General features: G+C 44.3%; 1 protein-coding gene across 13 annotated transcripts in view; it reads left to right on the top strand.

Moving 5' to 3' along the window:
• Itpr1 (inositol 1,4,5-trisphosphate receptor type 1) overlaps positions 1–27251 on the top strand; it is a 343325-nt gene that overhangs the window by 198364 nt on the left and 117710 nt on the right. For 10 of the 13 annotated variants that reach the window (XM_028867566.2, XM_028867576.2, XM_028867574.2 and 7 more), the window contains 7 exons: positions 137–265; positions 6210–6330; positions 9419–9603; positions 12614–12762; positions 13654–13765; positions 19087–19119; positions 27117–27152. In XM_028867566.2, coding sequence (XP_028723399.1) covers positions 137–265; positions 6210–6330; positions 9419–9603; positions 12614–12762; positions 13654–13765; positions 19087–19119; positions 27117–27152 — 765 coding nt within the window. The remainder of the gene's footprint in view (positions 1–136; positions 266–6209; positions 6331–9418; positions 9604–12613; positions 12763–13653; positions 13766–19086; positions 19120–27116; positions 27153–27251) is intronic. The other 3 variants (XM_028867579.2, XM_028867578.2, XM_028867577.2) reach the window with 1 other exon arrangement.

Raw genomic sequence — 27251 nt, 5'->3', positions numbered from 1 at the left:
CTCTAATTACTTCTTGCTGGGATAAATTCTGACCTATAGAACTTTACCTCTGTCCTGCGATTGGTGATCACTGGGGGAGGCGATGGGTTTCTCAATATTCTGGAGCAGGCGTTTCCAGCATGCGACTGTCTTCCAGGCCTGTAACAACACGAGTGACAGGAAGCACGCAGACTCGATTCTGGAGAAGTACGTCACTGAAATCGTGATGAGCATTGTCACAACCTTCTTCAGCTCTCCCTTCTCAGACCAGAGTACCACTCTGCAGGTGAGAACTGCCTCGGGCAGCCTCTGGCAGAACGGTTGTCATGTGGTCATCTGCAGTCCAGGCCTAGGCAGCGTGGGGTAACTGCTGTAATGAGCTACTCTGCAAAGTCGGAATAGAAGGTTGCTTTGTCGGGGACTCTTGGGAGCAGAAATGCAGTTGACCATAGTAGCTATAGGAATTGGCTCTGGGACCTCCCCTGTCTTCACATACTGAAACCCAGGGATGCTCAAGTCCTGAATACTAAATGGTGTAGTAATTATATAGAATCTACTACAATTTACATTGAATTTACATAAAACCTACCCACATGTTCCTGAAGACTGTAAGGTAACTCTAGAAGACTTACAATGACCTGTACCATGCAACTGCTGTGTGAGTAGTAGGTCTACTATATTGTTCAGGGGCTGAGACAAGGAAAAATGTGGTATGAATCCCATACAGATCTGATCATTTTTCAGATATTTTCAGTCCTTGATTAATTCTGCAGATGGAGAACCCAAGGACACACAAGATTGATTATACCTAAAATTCTTTGATTCCAACCTCTCTTCAGTAATCTCCAAATACTGAGAACTCTCTCTTCGAGTATGTACACCTAGAATCCCTCAGAAGTGCCTTGTGGACTCACTTTTCTTTGACTTTATGTGATATTGGTAAAGAATAGGTACTATCTATCATTTTTTCATTTTAAACTTGAAACTGTGAATAAGGTAAGAGAACTATTTTGAATAAATAAGCTATTAAAAAAAAAGAAGTGCCTTGTGGCTGAGGTGGGAGGTCGTTCAGTAGAACACAAGGGCTGCTACCTCACCAGCTCTGTGGGGCACCGTTCACATGGGATTCTCTGTGACGCCTTCTCCAACTGTGCCGCCTTGCCGGAGCTTCGCCCTGGGCTTACCTTGTCAAAGCCTGACCTCTGTAGATCTAGGGGCCGTCTTCGCTGTTCCAACCGAACACAGCACTTTGCTTTGTACAACTCACGCCTGAGTTGGTCACTACAGCAGTGACCGCAGGCCCGTTGTCCCGGCGACAGAGTGAAAGCGGGACTCGGCTCTGTCACCAGTTGTCCTTGTCACGGACCGATGATTGGACTAGGATGGCTGAGCAAGAGACAAATTACAAAGTCTAAATTCTCCAATAAAAATAAATAAAAAGCTCATGTAAATTCTCCAAGAGAAGAGTGATGCATAATAGCCAATATAGTATTTGTACAATGGATTTCTGTATTTCAGTAACTATAAAGGAGTTATTTTAGGACTGGAGAGATGGCTCAGCAGTCAAGAGCATGTACTATTCTTCCCGAGGACCCAAGTCCAATTCCCAGCACCCACATCAGGTGGCTCACAACACACTGTAACTCTGGCTCTAGGATAGAGCCAGTGTAGGCACCTGCCCTTGCGTGCATATGCTTATACATAATTAAAAATAATTTAAAATAAAAAAAAGAATTCATGTAAGCTTTTAACACAGGCTGTGAAGTAGATGGATTTTTGCCGTGGAGTGAACATAGCTCAGACACTTCAGCTGTTATTCCCAGCCATGCTCTCAGATGCCAAGTGACAGTCACCATGATTTTAGCCCTGTCCTGACCCTAAAGCTAAGTATGATCTACTCAGTAAAGTACATTCTCTTAAACACTGTTGAGAAACTTCAAATAACTAAACACCAGCAGTTAAGCCATAGAGGAATGTAGTTACCGTGGCTGTACATACTTGAGAAGTGGAGCAGGAGCCCATTAGCAGCCAGGCACATATGTTTGTGTTTTGACATGAAGTACCAACCAGGAAAGTGCCGTGGTTAGTAAGGCCAGACCTGCTTCTCTTGTAGTATAAAGTGACAGTCACTGTGACAATGCCCCCAGAGATCATGGAACAGTTTTGAAAACCAAAAATGTGTACTGTGGGCCAGCTGATGGCTCAGCACTTACTCACGGGCCTGATGACCTGAGTTCAATTCCTGCAGCAAGAGAGAACCAACTCCTAAGAATTGTCCTCTGACTTCTGCAACTGTGCTGTTGAACACATGCACCTACACACACACACACACACACACACACACACACACACACACACACACACACACAGAGAGAGGAATGTACATGCTTGTGCATGTGTGCTTACACACACACACACTCACTCCAAAATAAAGCTTCAAATGGTGCTTATATTATGGCTTCTCACATTAGCTGCTACTATTCCCTGTTGTGGAGCAAATTTAACTAACTAATAAGCACGAATTACAAACGAAGTAAATCTTCAAATGACAAATGTTCTGAGTCCCGTCTGCGGCATAGAGTATCCACGTGTATCTAGAGTTCAAAGTCTAATTTGAAAGAAGTGGCTGACAGATTGCTGAGCAGTTCATTCGTTGCTAACGGACACTCCCTGTGGTGGTCCTGTAGCCTCCTGTACTTTTCTTTTGTGAGGCATGTCTTCTCCTTCGCTAGATCTCAGTGCCTTCTCCCTCCCTCCACATATGCCAGGGACAAAAACGGTGAAGTTGGCATTAGATGTAGCGCCTTTGAGCTGCCAGCGAAGTGAAGTGTCCAAGAGTCAGCTTGGAAACGTAGAATCAAGGGAGGAAGAGGAGAGTTTTGGAGGCTTTAGAGCAAGACAGATTGTATTCAAATCACCATTCTGTCCCATACACTCTCTGTTAAGAGGGAGAGGTCACTGACTTTCCAGTGCCCTCCCTCTCCTTCACTCCCCTCCCTTTCCATGGCTTCGCTTCTGTTCCTTCTTTCTATTTTGAAATAGGGTCTTATGTAGCCTGCAGTGGCTTCAGACTCATGGTGTTGCCAAGGCTGGCCTTGAATTCCTGATCCTCCTGCTTCCCTCTCTCAAGGGTACCGCACCACACCTGGCTCAGGACTTCTTTTATATGTCCACGAGGGATATCATATCAACTTCCCATTCTCTGTGAGAATGAGAGGTGGTGTTTATCTGAAACATTCTGTACAGTGCCTAGCACACAGCAGGTGGTTCAAATGTAGAAGCCTGTACTAGTCTGTAGACTGATGTCTCCCTGACATTGCTGGGTCCTTGATTAACTGTGGGCACCTAGTTATCAATTCTTTGAGTGAGTGCTTGAATTTCTGAGAGTCAGAAGAGTGGTAATGACCAAAGATTAAAAGTAGACTTAAGTCTTAGCCATGACAGTGCAGAAGAGATTTCAGCGGGCCAGAGGAGAACATGAATGACTCCAGGGGGAAGGTGAGAGAGGCCAGAGGAAGGTGCAGGCAGGAGAGGATTCCGAACCAAGCAGGACCTCAGGATCTAGGAAAGGAGAGAGAGGCTTAGTACGTGGGTGATGGCCAACTAAATTAGTTTCACATTACAGTGAGGCGCTTGCTTCAGCTCTGTTCTGGGAAGGGAAAACGGGATTACATGGAGCTGCAAAATGAACTGAACTAGAGCAGAGAGAGAGAGGTGGGCAGAGGGAAGAAGGAAAAGAAGGAAGGAGCAAGGGATGGAGAGGAGCCGCTACCCCACTGTCCCTTCCACAAGGCCTCCCTAGCCTTCCACCACTTAGAAATAGCACCCCCTCGTGGACACATCCTGAAATTGTCACGATCCCTGTATTGCTTTTGATCACCCATCCAATCAAACAATGTACCAGCCATAGGAGTAGCCCTGTCATTCTGGCCAAGGAATCAAGTGAGCGCATGTCACCAGGCTGCCTGTTGCCTTTGGCAGGTAGGAGACAGCTACTGGTGACCCGTTAGGTCATCTTTTACATCCCCAGGTATCGGACAGGAGCAAGTAGTTGGTTCATAAACACTGGCTCAGGTGATTGAGTAACAGATAGGCACTTCTCCGAGTTAGACTTTAGGGTTCTCATCCCAAGTTCAGCATTTACAATGGTGTCACCTCCTCCTTCACAGGATCACCCTGAGGCTGAATGAGATATTTGTGAAGTACTTAACACAGGGCCTGGCCAGGGGGAAGCACTCAGGGCCCGTGGCTGTTTTGTTTGGGCCCCTGTATAAACTCAGGAGCTAAGAAAAAGCCACCAAACTTAGGAGCTGATTCTAGGTTCCTTTGCCAGTTCCGCGGGCTCCATGCACCCTTGACCTCTATGAGTAATGAAGCTTAGTGCTGGATGGTGGGAGTGCAGGACGGGATGTGCTTCCTGAAGGTTTCAGTCCCAGGTGAACTGAATGGGGGAACAGGGTGACTCAGTGCCCTGCTGGCCCCTCTCAGCACTCCTGGGTAATTTTACCCTCCCTAGCCTTTGTCTTTCATTATAACACGAAGGTGACTTCCATGTCACATAATTATTATCCATGCCCAAATGAGATCATGCATGACATGCTGGCTTGCATTCTACACTTAAGAAAGGGAAGATACATGAACCCCATTTACAGAGGAAACTGAATTTTCTATGACTCTGTTTCCTTTTCTTACAATGGACTCTCCTCCTCCAGTACGGTTCCTTTTCTTTCATCACAGAAATGCCTTTAGAATTCCCACTCCTTTTCTCTTTGCTCCAGTCTGCTGGTTTTTAGTGAAGCTGAAAGGATCATCTGCCCCAAACAGATGACCATGGTCTGGCTCATCATTAACAATTACCTTTGCCTGGTAGATCCAAAGCTGTCATTTGGGGAGAGATAAAAATCACCATTTAAAAAAGCATCCAGAAAGTCAGTATCTAATTCAGTAGATGTGTGCATTCTCTTACTTTACAGGGAGTAGGAACTTAGACCTTCACAGAGAGGTCTTCTCATGGAAGGTAGCTTCCTTGTACCCAGTGTGCTGTGTTAAATGAATGTTTATAGACACTGCCCAGCACAGCTGGGTTATCTTTATATCAGTGAAGACACTGCCATAAGCAAGGAAGGGAGTAGATTCTGGATAACATCATGTACCATTTCTTTTTTGTGAATTAAAAAGACAGTTTCTAGGGCCAGTGAGATGACTCAATGAGTAAAGACACTTGCCATTATGCCTGAGAACCTAAGTTTGATCCTTAGAGCCCAGATGCTAGAAAGACAGTACTAACTTCCCCATGGCACACATGCATGCATATAAATAAATAAATAATAAATAAATAAATGTAAAAAAAATGTTTTAAACATACAAACTCCAGCTGAGCACGGTGACATGTGCCTATAGTGCAGCTGTTGGGAGGCTGAGGCAGAAGAATTGTGAGTTTAAGGCTAGTCTGGATTCTGCTCTTAGGACATAGAGCTTGGAGGAAAGTTTAGGGCAGTTTACTGTGATCTACCTTATGTACTGGATGAAGCTAACACCAAGGTGAAGCTATTGACTTGCAGTAATTCAGCTAGTTCGTAGCTGGATGAGGTTACTGTTTGTGGAGTTTGATTTCACTGCTGATTCTTGTGGTCAGAATTATTTAGATAATACCAAGTTTAAAATGCATAAAAATAAATAACGTCAAGTTTGTAATAATGGTATTTTATTGCTTTCAAATAATCCTGACTTTTTCTTGTCCTCTAGGAACTGTGTTCATTAGCTTTCTGTCACTACAATGAAAAACCTGAAATAATTAAGTTAGAAAGAGAAAAAGATTGATTTTGCCTCATTAGCTTTGAGAAAGTTTCTGTCCACGATCAGTTGGTCCTGTGCTTTGGGCATGGGATGAGGCAGTATATCATGGCATCTGTGGGGCAGGCCTGTTCGACAGCTCATAAACAAGAAAGTGAAAAGAGCAAAGAGGAGGCCAAGGGCTCACAACCCCTGTCAAGGAAAGGCATTCTTCCCATGTCTGAAGGACTCTTCCTTCGTCCCACCTCATTCCAGAGGTGCCTTCTGGAGACCAAGCCTTTAAGATGTGGCTCTTTGTACTACTAGAAACATCTGGAATGCAGCCCCTTGCCCTTCTGGAGTCCTCCCACTAGCTTTTGATTCAGGACAGCGTCTGTTTCTAACCAGATCATCAGTGTTCTGCACAGTCTTCTTCACCTTGCCTCTCCTTCTTCCAGACGCGCCAGCCTGTCTTTGTGCAACTCCTGCAAGGTGTCTTCAGGGTTTACCACTGCAACTGGTTAATGCCGAGCCAGAAGGCCTCCGTGGAGAGCTGTATCCGGGTGCTCTCTGATGTAGGTAAGGTACCAAATCACTTACAATGGGATGCAAATGAATTGCCGGCTGTTTACCCAGCCTCTTGTAAGGAAGGAAGCTGCAGAGCCAGACCCGGTTCTTCGTGATTCCTCAGCCTCTGTTTGTGCCAAGCCAGCACAGTAAGAACCAGTGAGTCCTTGAAAAATAAGATTCCCTAGTTCAAAGTCAGACAGTTCTTGGCAAGTGACAATCCGCAAAGATATTCAAGGCCCCGGGAAGTCCCTCATTGAGAGCATGAGTCTGTTTACCCTAGCAGATGCATTTTGCTATATGCAAACTTTCTTCTCATAAAGCACCGTCAGATCCCAAGGAGCAACCCTTCCCACAAGGGCCGCATTGTTCTCATCTCCCTGCGCAGTGGCTGGTCCTCCTTCCTCTCCTCACTCCCTAGCTCCCAATCCCCTCAAAGGCCGTTCTAAAAGGCAGTTATCCTGCCCGCCCCTTTTCTTCCTGCGATGCCAGATATTGAACCCGGGCCTGTTCCATACTAGGCAATTACTCTAGCACTCAACTGCACCCCAGCCCTTTTCAGAAAAGTTTAAGTGGTACCATCATTGTACGTATTTCTGGAGTACAGCATGTCAGGGTAATTAGCTTCCTGTGTGCTAGGAAAATAAGACTTCTTTCTTCTAATTAGTTTGAAGCAGCTGGTCAATTGCTATAAATTATAGTTACCCTGTGGATGCCCATAATCTAGCCTTTCTCTGGCCCTTCTCCCTCTGCCCTTGCTGACCACTTTTCTTCTTTTACTTCTACAGCAGCTACTTAGAAAACAAAACAAAACAAAACCAACTTACGATCTTACCCCTTCCCCACCTTCCATAAGTTCTATGCAAAGGAATACACTTCCCACCCCAGGTGAGAAGTTGTGGGACTGAACTAGATCCCCAGGTCCTGGCAAAGAGCAAGAGTAACACTTGCCAGAAAGGGTGTTCCTTAGGAACGAATGGGTGCTTTACAGGAAAGAAATTTTCCGTAGTGACCAGAAGATAAACATAAGTAATTCTGTGTTCTGCGATGTAGCTTTGAACAAGCATTGGGTATGTTTGTGAGGACCAGTTGCCTTGGTTTTTTAGGCCCTGCTTGGTTTCTTGTATTCTTATCCTCTCATATGACAGGTAGTGTGTGTGTGTGTGTGTGTGTGTGTGTGTGTGTGTGTGTGTGTGTGTGTGTGAGAGAGAGATAAGAGATAAGGCTGAGAGAATGCCCGGATGACCCTCTGCTTTCTTTAGACTGGACAGCAGTTTATACAGATGTGACGTGCTGTTCAGGCTGGAATGTCTGAGTGAGTCCTTGCCCCGTAAGTTAGTTGATTCAAATATGAGGAAGCCAGTGGCTTGATGGCCGACTACATTTGATTAGAGAAGCTACATCATTCAGTAGTCTCAGCAGGAATAATACAGAGAAAGCAAGAGCACAGCTCAGTGGTAGAGAACTCGCCTCATCTGCATGAGGCCCTGGCTACAGTTTCTGGAACTGAAAGGAAACAAAAACAGAGAGCAGATGCCTGCGCCAAAACACCCAGCCGATTTGACTCCCCAAACTTAGTCCTGTGCCCCTTGGGAATGGCCACCTTCTGACTAAAACCATACCTGAAGCCCAGTGTGTGTTGTTCAGTTCTAGATAACTTAGCCAGAGCACAGATTTTCTTTCTTTCTTTCTCTATTTTTATTTTATGTGCATTGATGCTTCGCCTGAATGTATGTCTGAATAAGGGTGTCAGATCTTGGAGTTACAGACAGTTGTGAGCTGCCATGTAGGCGCTGAGAATTGAACCCGGGTCCTCTGGAAAGAACAGCCAGTGCTCTTAACTGCTAAGCCATCTCTCTGGCCTCCAGGGCACGCACGGATTTTCTAACAGAGATGAGTGTAAACGGTGTCCCCTACTTTTTTATATTATATTTTTCTCCCACTGTTTTCCACTTAATAGAGTAAACTGTTAGGAAATTATTGACTAACTATCAATTCTTTCCCTGTACATTGTATGTTCTATTGAGATTTAAAAAAAAAAAAAAAAGGTTGCCCTCTAGCACATCTTTCAGAATGCTTCAGTTCTTTTTACAGTCAGACACACAGGCAGTAGAGAATACTTTCTATTTCCAGTTTTTTTAAAACACTGAAGACAAGAGATGGTTCCTTTGGTTTGGGGAGGAGTCTCCACACAGAAGTGTTCATCTGAGCTTCCTTTTTAAGGTTAACTTATATTTAGAATTGCTTTCAGGTTCATGGGAAAGTTACAAACAGATGCGGTGGGGTTCTGTGTCCTCCCCACCTTTTTCCTCAGTTATCCACATCCCCATTGCTAATGCACATTGTCAAAAGTTAGAGAACGACGCCAATACATTGTCCCCAGCTAAACTCTAGGCTTGATTCAGATTTCACTAATGTTTCCATCAGTGTCCCTTTTCTGCACCTGGGTATACCTCCACGTCTGTCTCATACTCAACTGTCAGGTCCCCAGTCTGGTCTGTGACAGTTTCTTGCTTTTTTCTTGTTATCCATGACCTTGACAGTCTTGATAAACAAGTACTGGCCAAGTGTCTTTTCTTGTATCCCTATGGTGGATTTCACTGTGTTTTCTCATGGTGAGAGTGAGTTGTCCCTTTTTAGGGAGGGGAAGAAGAGCCTACAGTATAGGTGCTGTTTATGTTCTGGTCGTCAGAAGTCAGCTTTTTGTAGGACAACAACATTGGTTAAAAACAATTCCCTGGCCTAGCAAGTTGTTTGTCTAGATAATTCTTAAAATGTACAAACACGTGGGCATTGATAGGAAGCCATTCGTTTAAAAAGCAAGCTGACATTGAGCTGTTCCTTTGTCTTCCCCAAGCTTTATCACTTGGTACCATTTTCGTGTTCATGGTTGCTCCTGTCCCCAGAATTGGAACTGGGAAATCCTAACCTAAAAATATGGTTAAAGGTTAGGCTCCCTCTCTGTCTTCACCAGACCATATATGCTTGCCTTATTATAGGCATGGAAAAAAAAATTGGGCCTAGTGGCTGCTGAGGATCAAAACCCATATCCTGCCGCTCTGAAAGTTGTAGAGTCACGGGTCATCTGTCTCTTTTGCAGCCAAGAGCCGGGCCATAGCCATTCCTGTTGACCTGGACAGCCAAGTCAACAACCTCTTCCTGAAGTCACACAACATTGTTCAGAAAACAGCCATGAACTGGCGGTTATCAGCCCGCAACGCTGCTCGAAGAGACTCTGTTCTAGCCGCTTCCAGAGACTACCGAAATATCATCGAGAGATTGCAGGTAATGTCTGATGCTGAAGGAAGTGGAGATTAACTTGATGATCGCAATTGTATTTTTCTCAAGCCACAAAACATACAAGCTGGGTTGCAGAGAGAGGTCTGTGAGGCCAGGGGGACCAAGTCATTTGGTAAACAAAAGCACCCGAAAGGGGGCCCACTCACCTGTTAGACAGTTGCCTGAAATCTCCGTATAGCCTCCCTGTGGCCTGGGCTTCCTCACATTGAGACAGCCAGCAGAATCTATAAACATTTCTAGGGACCTCTTGAAAGCAGTTTTGTCTTTATCACCCAGCTTTAAAGATGTCACTTGACATTAATTCTGCTGCCCTCTACTGGTCAGTGCAGCCCCAGAGGTGCACATCATCTCTTAGGAGGGGAATTGAAACTACTATTCGATGGGAAAGATGTCCATCCCGTGTTACAACAATGTGATGTGTGAACTAGAGTGTTTTGTAATAGCTGTCATTGGAAAACACATGCCCTTGAACAGTGGCACACAGCATCGCGAGCACTCAAGGGCTTCTGCTAAAATGTCTAAGGTTACTGCTGTGGATAAAAATTGTTATCGTTTGGAAAAGCAATTGAGTCACTGTGAAGCTCCATAATTTACATAAGGACAAATAAATTCACTGACTGATTCATCAGCCCTGGGCAGGTGATGTTTGATGGTGAGAAAAGCCGTAAATGATCTCCCCCTCTCAGAGAGTCTCCAGTTTTGGAGCAGATGAGGCAGTTAATCGGCTAATTACACATATACACCTAAAGTGACGACAGGAGACCTAATCTTGACTGGGGTTAGGGTAGAGGGTGAGGGATGCTTGGCTGAGCAAGTAACATTGAGCCAAGATCAGACTTAAAGAAGCAAAGAGTGGGAAGCATCTTTTATAAAGAATATTGTACAGAACGAACCAGCTGCCTGGCTACATTCCTTGCAGCTAGAAGGCCTGTGGAGCTTTGGTGACACGTTAAGGATTACAGTCCTTCCTGTGGAGAAGGCATTCCTCAGCAAAGGGAACTTGGTTTCCTAAGGACTGTTTCCTGACTTTCTGTGTTTTTGGAAAGGTGAGGGATACAGACTTAACACTCCATGAACAAACACTGTTTTCTGGACAGAACAGCCCATGTCAGTTATCTGCAAACATGTTAGTTTCTTGCCTCTTCTTAGATTTAGTAAACACATCCTGGGAAATGGAATAGATGGCAAAGGTAGGTCACACTTGCTATAAAGACTTGTCAGTGCTTTCAGGGATCCTGGTTCCGCAGTTAGGCATTGTCCCCGAGTCCCTGTCATCATTAGATGCCCCCGTGCAGCAAGAGTTGTAATAAGGACGGTCTCTTGCCCAATAACCACCTCTATGATTAATTCTCATCTAGACGCTTGCTCCCTCAGCATTAGCACCTTCCCCAACTCATTGCTTTGCCATCTTTGTCTCTCCCTCTCTCTCTCTCTCTCTCTCTCTCTCCCTCCCTCCCTCCCCCTCCCTCCCTCCCTCCCTCCCTCTCTCCCTCTCTCCTCTCCTCTCCTCTCCTCCCCTCCCCTCTCCTCTCCTCTTCTCTTCTCTTCTCTTCTCTTTCTTGCTCTCCTTCTTGCTCTCCTTCTTGCTCTCTGATTGCTGAATGTCATACATTTGAAAATACGATGCAAACAAATGTCAGTGTAAAGCCAGACTTCTCAAAAGATGCAAGCTTTCCTGCAGTGGGTTAATACAGTGTTAAAGAATTCCTTCCATCCCAGGCAAATGCTTTCAGCTGTGTTGGAGTTGGGACCAGTAGCGAGTGTAGAGAAGGGGAAAGAGAAGGACCAGTGAAGGAGTGAGGAGAAAGGGGAGAGAGGAGAGGAAGAATTGTCTCAAAGGCATACTCTTAGGGAAGCTAGTGAGGACCTCTTCTTCACTTCCATGAAAGTCGTATGAGTTAGAGAATCTGCATCCTGCTTTCTTAGGATTTTGTTGGGAACCCCTTCCTCCACCAGGAGAAATTATCTAATTTTGTATTCCTTTCTATGTGTCCTAAACATTATTGAGCTGTTACCATTACACAGAGTCTCTTAAATATAATAAGCTAAGACTATCTTTATGTGGCTTAATTTTAGTTTCTGGATAAAATATCTTTTGATTCCTTTTTTAAAGTCCCCAACAGTTTAAAAAATTGCAGTGAGGTGTCTCTTCCCATGTGAATCCCCTTGTGCTGTGTTCCTCCCTGGTCTTAGCATGCTGTAGTTAAACTCCGAGTCAGCAGGCCTTGGGACAGGCTACAAGCCATGGCACGGGCTGCAGCATCTTTTGAAGATGATTCCTCATCTGTTTCCTATCATTTGCCTTTAAATGGTGTTTGTTGTGTTGGGTTGGTGGCCCTTTCAACTTCTCTCTGTTTTCCTTTCCTACAGCTGTGTGTTTTGCATTTGAAGACCATCATGCTATCAGGGTACATGTATTTAGCATGTTGATACAGCATGTTCATTCATTTGTGTTCTCATGTTTATATGACTTTATTGTGTAAATGATGCTCATTGTAAAGAACCAGACAGCACTAGTAACTATGCAGAAGAATATTCAAATCCCCTCTGATCCCACCATGCAGAGAAAATTGGTGGTGATGTATTAGTGGGATTTGGTATGTATTTTTTAGATATGGATATTGTTCTTGAAAACAGTGTCATAGAATCCAGACTGTTCCCTGACTATTTTAAACTTATACTGTAGACATCTTTTCACATTGTTAAACCTGTTTTTGTGTTATTGTACTTACACATATGTGGAATGGCCCTTGAGTAGCATAAAACTGTCTCAGATGAAGGGGTAGAGAAAGTGTTGATTTGTTTGTCCTTTGTTTTCTGGATTGGGAGGCAACGCTTCCGGTAACCACTGGACAGTATCTAATAACCGAAAATCACAGGAGATAGTACTAAAGCTACGCTAACACAGCCTAGCCTGTACGCTATGCTTAGACGGAGATAGCCTTGTTAGCCAGCTTCTGCCTGAGCTGCTGACCAAGCGACACTTTCATTGCAGGACATCGTGTCTGCCCTGGAGGACCGCCTCCGGCCCCTGGTCCAGGCTGAGTTGTCTGTGCTGGTGGATGTTCTGCACAGACCAGAACTGCTTTTCCCTGAGAACACAGATGCCCGGAGGAAATGTGAAAGTGGTGGTTTCATTTGCAAGTAAGCAGCCTCCCTCCTGGAGTGGTCAGTATCCAGAAAACGCCCATGGCCAGGCCAAGGCCCTGGTCGGAGGAGGAGCCGTTGGCCAGTTTCTAACATTGTGGGTTCAAGTCAGATACTAGACTCCTGTTCTGACCACCCCAAAGTAAACTCGTCAATTAGATCCTATTTACTGACACTCCCCCGCTAAATTGAATTGCATGCCTGTTCATTTTTTTCCTCCATTCAACAAGTTGAGAGCAAACACCTACCATGTGTGGTACAGACAAACAAAATGTCATGACCCTCCAGGTCCTCAAAAGTCTTGGATCTGCCTTGACCTCGATACCATTTTCTAACATGTTCTTAGCTTCTTAGTTTATGCCATGGGGGCATAATCTAAAAAGAAACCAGCAGTTTTATGGTAAGAAATCCCCATTTGATTTTTCACTGGTGAGATTAGTTGTTTGTCTAGCTTGAAGGTGGACTCTGCCCTAGGAGCTCCTTTGAAGACAGAGAGGATACAGAAAGTGTGTGTTTGCCCAGCCACCAACCCCAAGAGGCTTTTAAAAATATGCTATTGGCATATATTAGCTGCAATCCTCAGTGGATAAATAGCCACACTGATGAGTAGGGCTCTGTCTGCTTTCCCCTCTTGGTATAAGCTCTCCATTGTATGTGGCCAGCTTCTGCCCTGTCGGCCGGGCCATCTGTTCCCAACCAGCAGGTGTCGCATGTGAGACGTAGCTGCTGACTGGTTCCTTAAGCTCCTGGATGTCTTGAAGTATATTTAAAGTTGGAGCCTTTAATAAAGATTTGTTCTTTAACCGACTAGTTAGACCAAGTTTCTTGTGAAAGGTCTTTAGCTGGAGGATGTTTTCTGGATGTGACCTGTGATTTTCTTTTATCCAGGCTAATAAAGCATACCAAGCAGCTGCTAGAGGAGAATGAAGAGAAACTGTGCATTAAAGTCTTACAGACCCTCAGGGAAATGATGACTAAAGATAGAGGCTATGGAGAAAAGGTACTGCATTTCATTTTCATGTTTAAATCATGCTGTAGTATTAAATGTAAGGTTTGAGCGTGCTTGGAAACCCTTTAGTTTTTTAAGCTGTTTCTCCTTTCCCTAAAGGTAGCTGAATCATACGACTGTTTCCCTGCAAGTCAAATATTATTAGTTGTCTCTCATAGACTACTCACCGTATAACCTAATGTCAAGGAAATAGTTGTGAGACCTTTCCTATTGAACTTCCCAGTGAGGCATAATCCTCTTATATATCAGTCCTGATTCCTGAATTTGGGGTTCCAGCTAAGCATACCTGTGAGTTGACTTACCTCTTTCTGATGTAATGTTGCACAATCCCTCCAGCACCTCAAGAAACTCCCTCCAGTTCTAACTGGAAGTAAGACAAGCAAGCATGTCACCACTTCTGATTGAGATTGTGAAATAGAGAATCCCCATGGCCTGACAGTTCTTGGTATATGGAGAGAGCAGGCATATGACATGTGTCTCACAAAGGGAAGAGTGGGGCAAGAATAATCCTAGTGATTCTTCTCATCTCCAGCAGGAAACCTTAAGCACAAGTCTCAATGCCAGCAGCCTTCATTGGGTAGTTAATAACATCACTAATTGTCTGGTAGCCACGTTTATCAATAGTTCCTGATCTCATTGGCCTATCAGAAGACCCAGTAACTCACTGGTCAGCTCTGAGGAAGAGCCTTGGTACTTAAACCACGTCTTCCCCTGTCAGAATAAATTAAACCATGTCTTTCTTTGTCATAATCGATGGTGATCACCAAATCATCAGAAATATAACTGACTGCTGAAATCTTGCTTTTCAGCCTATTTCAGCAATTTCAGTCTCTCGTTAATGTTAGCTTACTTAACAGATGAAGCTTCCTGAATAAGAAAAAGAAAACAGCAAAGTGTGCAGTTGTTACTGCCTTATCTATCCCTCCACTGTCCCCAGATCTCTAGGTTTTTAAATATCACCCTAGCCAAGGCTAAAGCGAACCTAACATGCACAAAACCCTGGTTTTGACACAGTACTCTGTATGAGACTAGATGTGGTGGTGCATTCCTGTAATCCTGGCACTAGGGAGGTGGAGGCAGGCTGATCCAAAATGTAAAGTCATCCTTGGCTACTTAGAGAGTCCCAGGTCCAGCCTGGGATACATGAAATCCTGTCTCAAAACCAACCCAACAATCAAAATCATTCTAAATGTTTACAATATGTACATTTAAAGGTGCATACTTGGTCATGGAATAAGGATTTCGTGGACAAAACCTGATAGGAAGAAGCTTATGAATCTAAATAGTAGGTGTGAAGAGCCTTAGTCCAGTGAGAAATGATGACTTGCCCATATAGACACACACATGGGCAGGTTTTAATCGAAAGAAAGGGAGGGAAGAGAAAAGTCAAGGGCAGCGTAGGGGTGGGGTGAAAAGAGAAAGAAAGACGAATAGATGTCAGGGAGTGGGAGGATGCTATGAAAGAGTAAATGGCCAGCGTTTAGAAGAGTCTCTTGGCCCTCTATTCACTTTCCTTGGTAGCTGGTGAAGAAATTAGCCACACCCAAGCCCAGAGGCTGACGTCTCTTTCCATACTGCTTGGGACTGTCATCCCCACTTCAGGAAAATGGAAACACTGTAAGCTAGGATGGGGAAGACCACAAAACCAAGGGAGTTGTTCTAGGAACCTGCAATACAGACCTGAAACCTCCCGCCCTGATGTTTTGACTATTTGAAAACGCTGCTTAACCATCTATACGTATGGCACTTTGAAATGGGTGGGAGGTGTGAAGGGTTTCTACTTCCCTCAGTCTGGCTGTCAGTACTGACTTTGTCTCACCAAGGTTCTTGGGTGATATTTCTGATGGCTGCTGCCTGTCCTTGCTGGACTGAAGAAGCATGACCCATAGGCAAGCCAACATTTTCAAGGGTAGAAAAAACTCACAGCCAAAGAACTAACCTCCTTTTCTCAAGGAAACCAATTGGCTTGGCTTTTTATAAACGAGGTTGGTTGTCCTTGGCCTGGTGCTGAGGACACTCCCATGCTTTCATCTCGGTTTTCCTGCTGGTTGCCCCTTGTGTGGAATGTTCCCATGGCTACCACTTTCCTGAGGATATTTGGTACTGTCCTTCTTTCCTGCCCTTTCTTGAGTCTTCATAACCAGAGAATCAGAGCTAGAAGAGGCCTCAGGCTTTGCCTCATTAACCCTTGAGCATAAGCACCTGGGCTGGGATGAAATATTTGCCCAAGATCACATGGAGAGTCTGAATGGGATCAAGGCTAAAACCTCGATTTCCCACATCCCAATATGTGTCCTTTCCTGCCTCTCACATGCTGTGTCCTCCAGTTGGGGCCATTTCTGTGTCTTTTTCGCTAAGTGGTAGTCCCTATGGAGAGAGAGGCTTTGTGTGCCTTTGCTCATCTTCACATTTTCATTCAACTTCAGGACTTTATCAAGGTCACAAATGACAAAGAAATTTGAAACAATTCCTTATTATTCTGCTCAAAAAGTGTTGGTGTGCTTATATGGATGTACTTTCATAAAGGGAAAAAGAGACCATTGAGAAGTATGACTCAGATTACCAAATAGATTAAAATATGTCTCTTGAAAGCTGGCATACTTTTTAATCACCAGATATAAAATTTACTGACCTCTTAGGTGCCAGTCTCCTATCTTACCTCAGGTCAGCCTCAGAGATAAATATTGTCATTATTTTTAGACTCAAGTGTGGACACATAAAAAGGTTAATTATTTTGCCTAGGATCACACAGCTAAGAGCAATGCTCCATAAACATAAACCCACAGTCTGACTCCAGATACCTAGAGTTTCACCAGTACATCGCAAGTGAGCAGAGGAACTACACTTGAGTGCTTTGAAGTTTGCCTATCGTCTTAGCATTGACGTTTTCATTATGCTAGATGGTTACTACACAGAGGACAGGAGCAGTCAGGGTTGCAGAATGTCTAGGCTTCAGCTCAGTTCTGATTTGTTACCCACTTGAAAAAAGTCTCCATTTGGCAGCAGGTAAGTTCATAAATTCTGGTTGTCCTGGGGCCATCAGAAACCTATGGTTTTGAATAGGTCCTATATTAGGAATCAGAATAGTGAGGAGTGAGTGTTTAGCCCACTGTCCACAAGATGTGTGAGTCCAGGAAATGTCAAAGGGACTAAATGAATCACAATTGTGTTATAGTGAAATGCCTGAGAGGGGCTATGTCATAAAGAAGACAGGAAGCTCTATGGTAAAGTGTTGGCCTAACAGACACAGTCCCTGCTATCAACATAGATAGATAGATAGATAGATAGATAGATAGATAGATAGATAGATAGATAGATAGATAGATAGATGATAGATAGATAGATGATAGATAGATAGATAGATAGATGATAGATAGATAGATAGATACATACATACATACATACCTACCTACATACATACATACATAGATACATAGATACATAGATACATAGATGAGTTACACAGTTTGGGAGCCTGAAACAAGATTGGGCAGCTCCAAAACTAATGTTGAGTAGTAAGTACCTCATGAAGGAGTGAGAAATCACATTCTAAAACAGCCACAGAGCGATTCCGGAATCTGCCTGGCCCTTATAACTAACTCTCCTAATAACTAACGTGGAGCTCAGCTTGGTAACGATGACCACTGAACATCAAAGAATCTGAGAAAGGAACGCTACCAGGAGTTTGAGGCCAACTTGGGCTATATAGAGAGCTCCAGAATGAGACCATGTTCCCCCTCAAACCAAACCCAAGCAAAAAAATTAAAAATAAACCTTCCCAGATAACAAAGTATTAGTTCCATACAAGGATAGGCCCCTGTGACTGAGGCCCTCCCCCAGGTCTTATCACCTGTTAGCATGTCACCAGTGAGGTCCAGCTTCCCTGTGTGAACTGCCAGAATATACTCAAACTGTCTCCACAGCATAGCAAGCACTCAGGAATTGAATTATCTTCACCAGTTGCATCCCTGAATGCAAAGAACCAACAGTGTATTTATTCATGGTGTGAAGTATAAAAATAAAGACCATTTGAAAAATTATCACCAAAATGGTGTTGAAGTACATCTTGGTATGAAGCTGCCAGTATCTCTGCATCCTGCATCTTCCAAGAGATCAGACTTTAGAATGATACCATGATTGTGTAAATATAAATATGCAAATGAAGTGCCCACTAAAGTCTGCTTTGAGTCTGGAATACATTTTGCCCGTGGTTAAGAAAAAGGTAACATTCCCATGGCTAAGAATCTTAAAGATTGTTCTGAATCTCTCTATAGCTCACAGAAAATCTTCAAGCCCCTTGATCCTGTTTGAAAAAAATAACATAGTTATCTTAAGTATTGACCTCTCTCGGTTCATTGTGGGTTTTTATTATGCTGATCTTGTTTCATATTATTAGTCAGAGAGCTTTGAAAGAAATTCAGAGGCCAGGAACTAATGTAAGAGGATATCCCAAAATTTATTTAACATTCCACTTGCCCCTTCTGAATAATCCCTGCTTTAGTTCTAGAGCGAGCCAACCTCAGGTAATGCCAGGGTTTTTATTTCTTACAATTGTCAGTTCTCTGCTAACCACGGAAGCTCCTTGGTTCTAGATGAGTAGAGTTTTGGCCTTTCTGGCTACCAGTATTTCTGTCAAACACTTAACTTTTCAGAATGGAATGTAACAGAGTTGCTGTGAATTGGCCTGCCATCCTTAAACCAATGTACTGAGATAATTCTCTTGTGATTTTTTTTAATTCCCCTGGACTTGACGCCAGTATACCCATGTTACTAATCTAACTGGGGCAAATGTTGACCATTGCTCATCCACGCTCCCAGGTTCTGAGATATGTTGGTCTCTGCCTCCTGAAGTTAATCCCAGATCTGGCTGAGCCCAACTGCAGTTTGGGCTCCTGACCCCAATAAACTAGTCAGATGAGTTAATAACACTCTCAGTCTTTTATCCTATCCCTCCCTGTCTGCTTCTGCAAAACAAAGCTCAGGGAGTTGGCTCTCAGTCCCACTCAGTTCAAGAACTCAAGTGTACAAGCAAGCACAAGGCTGTCTTGAAGCTTGGATGATGGACTCATGAGGTTTGTTGCCTGGTGTGTGAATAGAGCATGGCACATACTACATATTCTGTTCCAGAGCAGATGCCATTCCAAGCTGTGGCTGGGTCCCCTGCCTAACTTCTTTCAAATAGCCACTGTCTACCAGCACATGAAGGTGACATGGTTGAGCATAAGCATACATTTGCAACTTTCTAACTTGTAGATTCTTGTGTTTCCCTTCCTAACAAATCTCTTTCTCTCCCCTCCTTTCTTCTTTTCCAGCAAATTTCCATTGATGAATTGGAAAATGCCGAGGTCCTAATTTTGTTGTTGTTTTTTGTTTTGTTTTTAATGTCCCGTAGTGGCATCTCCATGATACCCTTCCAGTTAGCCCTGTACTGTGTCCGCTGGTCTCTGCGTTTCGCGTCTGACTTTGTGTAGTGTGCCCACCGAGAGTGAGCAGGGTCGGTCCTGTCTGTGTTAGTATTTCCCTCCGGAACGTTTGTCATTTGTCCTTGGCTATCCCACCATCATCCAGATAAAGAGTTTCTAAGCTGAGACAAGGTTTTGATTATCCCCTCATCTCAACTGAATCTGTGGTTGATACTGGTCATTAACTTATTATGCCTGAAGCTCACCGTTGATGTTAACACGAAGGAACTTTGTTTTGTGTTAAGCATTTGACACAAAGAAAGAGAATAGGTTGACGTGGTTGGGCAGTTGTTAAAACACAACAACGACAAAACACCAAAGCCACTACTCTCTTGCTGACTGTGTTGAAAAGCGTTACAAGGTTGGCAGGGGGTGGGCGGCAGGGTGTCACGGAAATATTTTCATTAGGCATTGTGAATCCACCCCTGGTTTTAGGAACACCCCATAGCCATGACTTTTCTTCCGCAAGGACTACCCTTTTCTTCCACAAGGACTACCGTAGGTGCAGAGAGGAAGGTGTCAATCCGTGGTTCCTACACAGATCTGTCAAGTTGCACTTCCAGTACTGTCCTGGAAACTGATTGATACATGAGTGGATTGGAGGCTGCCTTCATCTTGTTGGTTCTGTGCATTTTTCAACAGCCTTAGTGTTTTTAGGCCATGATATGTAGTTGGTAGGGGGTACCAGCAAGATAAAAAAAAGTTGTTATGGGGAATATATACATACATACACACACACACACACACACACACACACACACACACACACGTGGTTTTATTGGCTGGTGAATAGAATGGGATAAATTTTTATTTAAATTTTTTGTTAGGCTAGTTAATTAATATCTTATTTTGGATGGAATGAAGCTACCAGATTAGACATGTTATCCACTGTCTTTACATTAACTTAATATACTCTAGTTGAAAAATCTTAATAAATGGCTTAGCTATACCTAAGGAAAGTTAAGATGCACCACAGACTTAACTCTGGAAGAAACACAAGTGGTTATGGATTTGGACTGGCTGCCCCAGAAATGGCATTCTGAGAGGTCAATGGCCGCTCTTAGACCACACAACTAGAGCATGGCCAGCTGGGTCTTACATGTAGCTGCCTGAGCTCCATATAGGCTTGTATGGTATATTCTATATGAACACACTCGTCCTCATTTTAATCAGACACAAAGTGTCTGTGCTTTAATCAGACATGCTTGTAGGATGCAGAGGGGTGAAAAGAGGCAGACACCTGTGGCGTCATTAACTGCTTGTAGCGCAATCCTTTTTCCTTGTTTCATATGTAGCTTTCCTACTTCTGAATTGTTCTATACTAGAATGTCCTGGACTGAATTTTGTATGCTAGCCCCCTTCAATACTCTTGTTTCTACTTAGAGTTCTAAAGGCCTCCCTTTGAATTACTCCCCTGGGCTATTGAAATTGAATTTCTATTTGCTTGGGTACAGCTTAAGTCAGGGAAAGAAAACCCTCCCTCACTGGAGTCTGTGCAGCATTATTAATACACTGTCGGCACCATAGTAATCAGTTGATGTGTTTGCTTGCTCAAGATACAACTTGGTTCTCCTGGCTAGGAGTTTATTGCTTGCTTATGGAAAGATTCCACAGTTGGAGCAGGTGTGTTTATAATTATACTCTGGGAAATAGAATACTGTCTGTTTATAAAGGAAGAATGTTCTGGCAGGCACTTAGATTCTTTGAAAATTCCCTGAGGAAGCAACTGTGGCTCCCCTCTGCGGAGTTACCCCTGGCAACAGTCAGAACCCTGGGACACCAACACCCTGTCCCGGGTCCCTCAGGCTATTGGCTCCGGCCCTCTTCTCAGAGATGACTGATTGGCCTTCATCATCAGCCCATTCTGAAAAGCACCTCAGCGCCTGTGGTGGGCGCCCCCCACCCCCAACCTTTCACCAGTGTGTGCCTGTGGAAGCTGTCATCCGTCCCTGAGCTTCCGCAGAAGTTTAATGAGAGCTCCTGCTGGCTCAGCCCTGAGTCCTGAATGTGCTGGGGAAAGTATTAGGCAGGCCTGGTCTCTCTGTCTCCTCGCTGGTGAAGAGCTACCACCCTTTCATGATAAAGGCCAGGTGTGCCTGTCGGCACAGAGGTGCTGCAAACAAGTTAGGGAAAAAGAAAAAGCCTAAGGCCTTCTGCATCTGCAGGACTTTGGGGAGGAGGGTAAAAGAAGGGCAGGGGCATGAACTCCTCCTCATAAGGAGCGTGCATTGCATGGGCCCTTCCTGGCTGCCTCCTAGAGCAAAATTTCATTTGACACCAGAAACAGGAAGGTATTGGTTGGTGTTCATGTTTCTTGGCAAGTAAAGCGGCAGTCTCCATCCTTTCCTCCTGACTTGGTCTTGTTCACTGGAGATAGGAAGAACAGATGGGGGCGGGGGGATAGGGAAAGGAAAGTACCTGAACTATGTCACACTTGATGGATTGTTAGATGTGTGCACTTGGGAGTATGCATCCCCCACCCCCACCCCAATCAAGATGTAGACAGCTCCCTCACTGGCCATTAATGGGCACCAGCTGATGCTAAAGCTGTAAACCTGTAAAGTTACAGGCACTGTGTCAAGGGCTGGATACAGTGTGCCCCCAAATAGACACAGTATCTTCCCTGCTGGAGATTTGCTATACAGACTATACAAATTATTGTAAAAAATTACTCCAGTCTGTCACAAAACATGATGGGAATTACATGGAATTATGGGAACTGTCATCTGGAGACTTTTCCCTGAGCCAGAAGCTCAAGCGTTCACGTCAGAGGTCAGGCAAGCATCAGATGAGTAGCCTCAAGGCAAGACAGCACCCACTTTTCTAAACTAAGAAGTGCCGTGTCCATTGAGAACGTGCTAGAAGTTTAGGCAGAAGTCGTGAGGAACAGAGCAGTCCACCCAGGTTTCCCCAGTTTGTCCTTGAAAAGGACTTGGGTGTGCACTGTAGCTTGTTGGACATGCCCATTAGTTTCCATTTGAGATGTGATCTGCACTGAACTACTGTCACTGGGAGCTCTGGTGACAGCTAGCAACTTGGCTTTCCTGTACTGCAGAGTGAAAAAAAAAAAAAAAATACTAGACAGACATTTCGTGTCACCCAGGGTAGCTGTAACCTGGTTTTATTTTTATTGTGCCCTTAACTTCTCTCACCTCTAGCTCCTCCTACAAGCCAGTGATGCCACAGAGGAGAAACTTTGTAAAATTCAGGATGTGTGAAGGCTTGGGGGGGGGGGGCAGAGAAGCTGAAGAATTGTTAGATTTCACCTTCAGGGGGCGTGCTCATGACGTCCAACCCTGGTGGAGGCGTCCTACTTTTTTACATTGCTGTGAACTGCTGAGTTGGGCACCTGCCAACATTCAGGCAGCCGTTACATAAGACCTTTCTTTTTTTCCTGGAATTTAGGCTCACTGCTGGTGTGCGACCTTCAGCAGTAATTGCCAATAAGTGCAGCAGGAGTGTTTACTCTGAGACACTGGCAACCGCAGAGCAAACTCTCCTCACAGCACACAGAAGCCACAGCAGAGTCTGCTGAGGGCATCTTCTCTTTTGACTTTCTTTTTCTTTTCTTCTTTTTTTTTTTTTTAATGCTGAGATTATTCCAGAATGACTGAAGTGGTGTAATTGAGTCAAGCCAGATTGCATTTTTAAATAATGGACCACACTGTTGAGTTCTGATGAAGTCTGTCTGTAAGATAGGCATCAGACTGCATGAGTAGAGCCATGTAATTTTTAACTTGTTTTTGTTTCTAAAAGCAAGTACAGTTAAAAAGAGAATTGTATTTGTAGATGTGACCATTTAAAATTGCTCTTGTCAATGCTAGAAAACTTCTATTTTTGGCTCAGTTTTCTTAAAGCTTTCTTTTCTCTTAATGAAGGGGTTTCAGAGGCTGATAAAAGATGGCCTGGTTAACATGTTTGCAAGCTCATTCACTCCTGTTTTGTTTCCTTCCCCTGAGGCTATAAGTAGATTAAAAAGCAACTGAGTGCTGATTTAGGGGGCCAGAAATTATAAATTCTTTTTGCTATATTGACATATCAATCTAGCATACATGTCTTGACTTGTGTTCAATTTCTGCCAGGATGGTCCACGTGGACACCATGTTTTTAACAGAAAATCATGGATGCTCTGGGGCCATAGAAGAATGCCTGTTAAAGACAGTAGAAAGCAAAGCCTGTTCACAGGCCCTGCTGTGTGCTGGTCCAATAATAGACACACATGAAAGGAATGGATGGAGAGATGGACAGGTGTGAGGGGGTTGCTGAATTGCAAACACCAGAAATAACCTAGGAAGTCTCTGGGCTTCTTTAAGAATTACAAGGCATGGTAGCAGATGTGCATCCCTCCATAAGAAATCAGGTACTTTATATATAAAGCAGGCACGTGAGTATCTTCGATGCGCATAGCCCATTACTTGACTAACATCTGTTAGGATGCCCTGATTATTGGCCTCATCCAGGAAGGACATTGAGGGCCCAGAAACTCGAGGTATTATTTAAGTTCTACTTAAATGTTTACTGGTCACTTGAATCTCTGTTTCTATTATGTTACGTTTTGCTGAACTTCTCTGAAAGTCCTGGAAAGACTTACAATCCAAGGATCAATATGATAAAGTAGTCTGGGACACTGCTTGATTTTCAGGTTCATAACTAGGCATGTTAATCACCTACCAGCTTCAAAGATTTCACTCTCATTAGAGATATCGGCAGCATGTACTGTGAGAGAGAAATAAAACCTAGAATATTTAGGTCTTAAAATGTTATTCCTTAAAATGTTCACTAAAACCTTGCCATTCAAGTAAAATGATAATAATAATAACTGTTGAGAAAAACTAAATTCATTTATCAGACCCTACTTATATTTAATTACATTGGTATCATATTTACATAGCTATTCTTGGAACATGTATACTATATTATTATATATTTCAGAATTGCATCTTAGTGCCATAAAATCAGCATATCCCCAAGGAACTGTGACTTTAATCATCAGAGAAGGAAGTGCCAGTGTGGGCTGTTGCTTGTTTTATCTAATTACATTCCTGATTTGGTCAGGTCTCTGTCATAAGCCCAAAAGCAAGTTGTATTGTTTAGGGAACTTGGCTGTTAGATTTCTAAAAATGAAGTTTACTGACAATAGACTATGCACTACTTGATACTGTAGCTGGAAGGAATCCCAGCACAATGCTCCAGTCTCCCTGAACAGGTGAGGAGGTGGAAGTACAGGGAGGCTCTTTGGTGACCAAAGAGTCCTCACAGAGACCGTCATCACGTGACACCAGCCAGTGCTCTTGGCTTGTCCATTGTGGCCCACTAATAGAAAAACACTCACACTTGTCTTTCTGGGTAATAATGAAGTCTCTAAGCATCCTCTGCTGTCCCACACAGCTTCATGAGATTTTCAGGGGAAAACTTTAAAAGATCATTTCAATTTTTAGAGCAAGCACAATCCTCTAGGGAGACAAGCCAGCTCAAGTACAATCATAGAAACAGGGACATTCCTGGCCTCACACTAAGAAAGAAAACCGGACACCCAGGAGCCTCTGCAGAAGAATGTAAGATGCTTCTCTGGGCAAAGAGAATGGAGACAAAATAGAGAATTAAACAAGAAAAAAAAAAAAAAAGGATATACCAGTTCTAGCTTCATCTTCTTCATTTCCTTTGGCTTTGGTTTTGTTTGGCAAGGGAACAAGAGGGTAGCTGCTTGGGTTCCTGCAGGAAATCCCTGCCTGCAATCCTTTTGTTCTAATCATATAGAATGAACCTAAAGGACATGCCCGTGGGAGCGCGGCCAACACAAATGGTAGAAGACGGTACTTTCCGTCTCTGTCTCCGGCTGCTCCAGCATGTGCGAGCAGTCGCTTTCGCCCTGCCGCGCCTTACGGGTCTGGATTGCACTGAGGACAGACAGCAAAACTGTTTGCACAGTTTCTGGTTTTTAGTCTGAAGCAGGCAGGAACGTAAGAGCAGAGCTACAAGGGCCTTCTTGGATTGTGTTACTATGTTTACCATTTTGACAAGACACACACCTCAGCTCTGAGTTTATTGTCCTGGCTGTGCTGAAGGCCTTCCTGCCACGGGGTTTCTCCCGACCCTCGTCAGGAGGCTGGGTGCTTTGCACCAGCTTTTTCTCCCCGGAAGTGGTAGTGTTGGATTACTCTTCTCTGTCTCGACCTAACTGAGCAACCCTCCCCGTGTGCCTCTCTACTTTTGCTGGAACTGTTTGGTTCCATTGCTCTTGGATTTTATCAGTCGAGAAAATAAAAGAAAGACCATTTTTAAAATTACATGACAACAGCTTTCTATTAAGGGTATGTCTCCACTGTTGTGATCCAATTACTAAAGTGGTTGCCTTGAGCTGCACTGCAGCCCCCCCCCCCACTCACCCCAGGTCTCACAGTTTCTGTCTTCGAGACTGGCTTGCCACTTACAGCCACCTTCTGGCGTAAGGAGAGGTGCACAGTGTACAGTGTTGGAGAGCAATAGCAGAGGCCAAGGTCATATGGTTACAGCATGAACCTTGGCTTCATTCCATGGCTCCAGACTGTACCTTGCACCCCTCAGCCATGCTGCTGGCGCATGACTTGAGTCCAGGGCAGCCCAGGTAGGATCTGACGATTATGTCTGACGTCAGTTTCCCGTTCCACGCACGTGTCCTTTGGCCAGACTCGTGGCACCATCTTCATATGGAGTGGTAGACTTTTCTAGCCACACCTTTTTTGAGCTACCCCCTCCCCCTCTCTCATACACACAAAGAGAGAGAGAGTTCATGTGTGTATCCTTTCTTTGACTGTATCTTGCTCGCTCGCTCTCTATCTCTCTTTCTGTCTCTGGGGTAGGAAGGTTGAAATAGAGTGTGGGGTGTTTACGAGGTATGGCAGGAATGAGCCCAGGAATCCTGTCTGTGATAACTGAGGGAGCCATAAGGTTAGAATAATCATGCTCAGAATGGAGAAACTCATCTCATTGTCCCAGAGATGTTGGAAGAGACTACCTACCTGCTAAGCCTCAGCTGGAGCCATCTGCCACAGGATGGGGCATGGAATTGCAGAGACAGGAGAAAGCATAAATTCATAGGAGGCACATGTCCCTAGAGAGTGGCAGTGAGGAACCTTGCCAGGCTCGAACCGTGTTACTGTCTGCCCCCTTGGTCCATTGCTGGGTTTACCCAGACCTCCATTAGTACCCACAGCACCACTTTCTTTCTCATTGCCCAGCAAGACACCCATAAATAGCAGCTCCTCCTTCTTGGTTAGTGACTCTTCTGGTTTTCTTATTGCTGCAAGACAGTGTCCGTCTAAAGCAATGGAAGGTGTAAAGGGTCTGTTTGGGCTCACAGTGTACAGCCGTCATGGCTCGGAAGGCACACTGGTGAGATCAGGTCTAGCTGTGATAGACCAGGTGACTGGTCCCTTGGACCACAGTTCAGATGTAGAGGAGACAAATGCCGGTGCTTTGTTGGTTTCTTCCTTTCTCCCTCTTTACAGTGGTGCCACTCACCACCGGGACACATCCTCTCTCCTCACTGAAACCTCTCTGGAAATGCCTTCGCAAACACGCACAAGTGTGTCTCCCGGGGGATCTCAAGTCTAGTCATGGTGACAGTGAAAATTATAATCATCGCAGTGATAGTATTTTATTTTCTAATTTTAAACCTGTGTCTCATATCAGTCAGCGTTTCCACCACATCCCATTTACTTTAAACATCAAGCAGTTGGTCCTCTCGACAGCCCAGCCCCAAGCAACAGGTGATTCAGCGAAATCACCTCTCTGTGATCTTTCTCTCCGTGTTTTGTCCTTCAGTGTTGGTCTGCAGACTTTTCTGTGGTCTGTAAAATGCAAATGCCATGACTAACGTGCTTCGTTTTACTCCCAATTAGCTACCACAGGCACCGGAAGCTGAGAACTCCACAGAGGTGTGTTGCCCACCTGTATTTGCAGTACTCGCAAATACGGGTGCTTCTAAGTTGTCCCATTTGAGTGTGTGCATTGTCATGATGAGATGTCCATTCTGG

This window comes from Peromyscus leucopus, chromosome X, assembly GCF_004664715.2.
Source record: "Peromyscus leucopus breed LL Stock chromosome X, UCI_PerLeu_2.1, whole genome shotgun sequence".
Classification (NCBI taxonomy): Eukaryota; Metazoa; Chordata; class Mammalia; order Rodentia; family Cricetidae; genus Peromyscus; species Peromyscus leucopus.
This window is presented reverse-complemented; position numbering and strand designations above follow the sequence as displayed.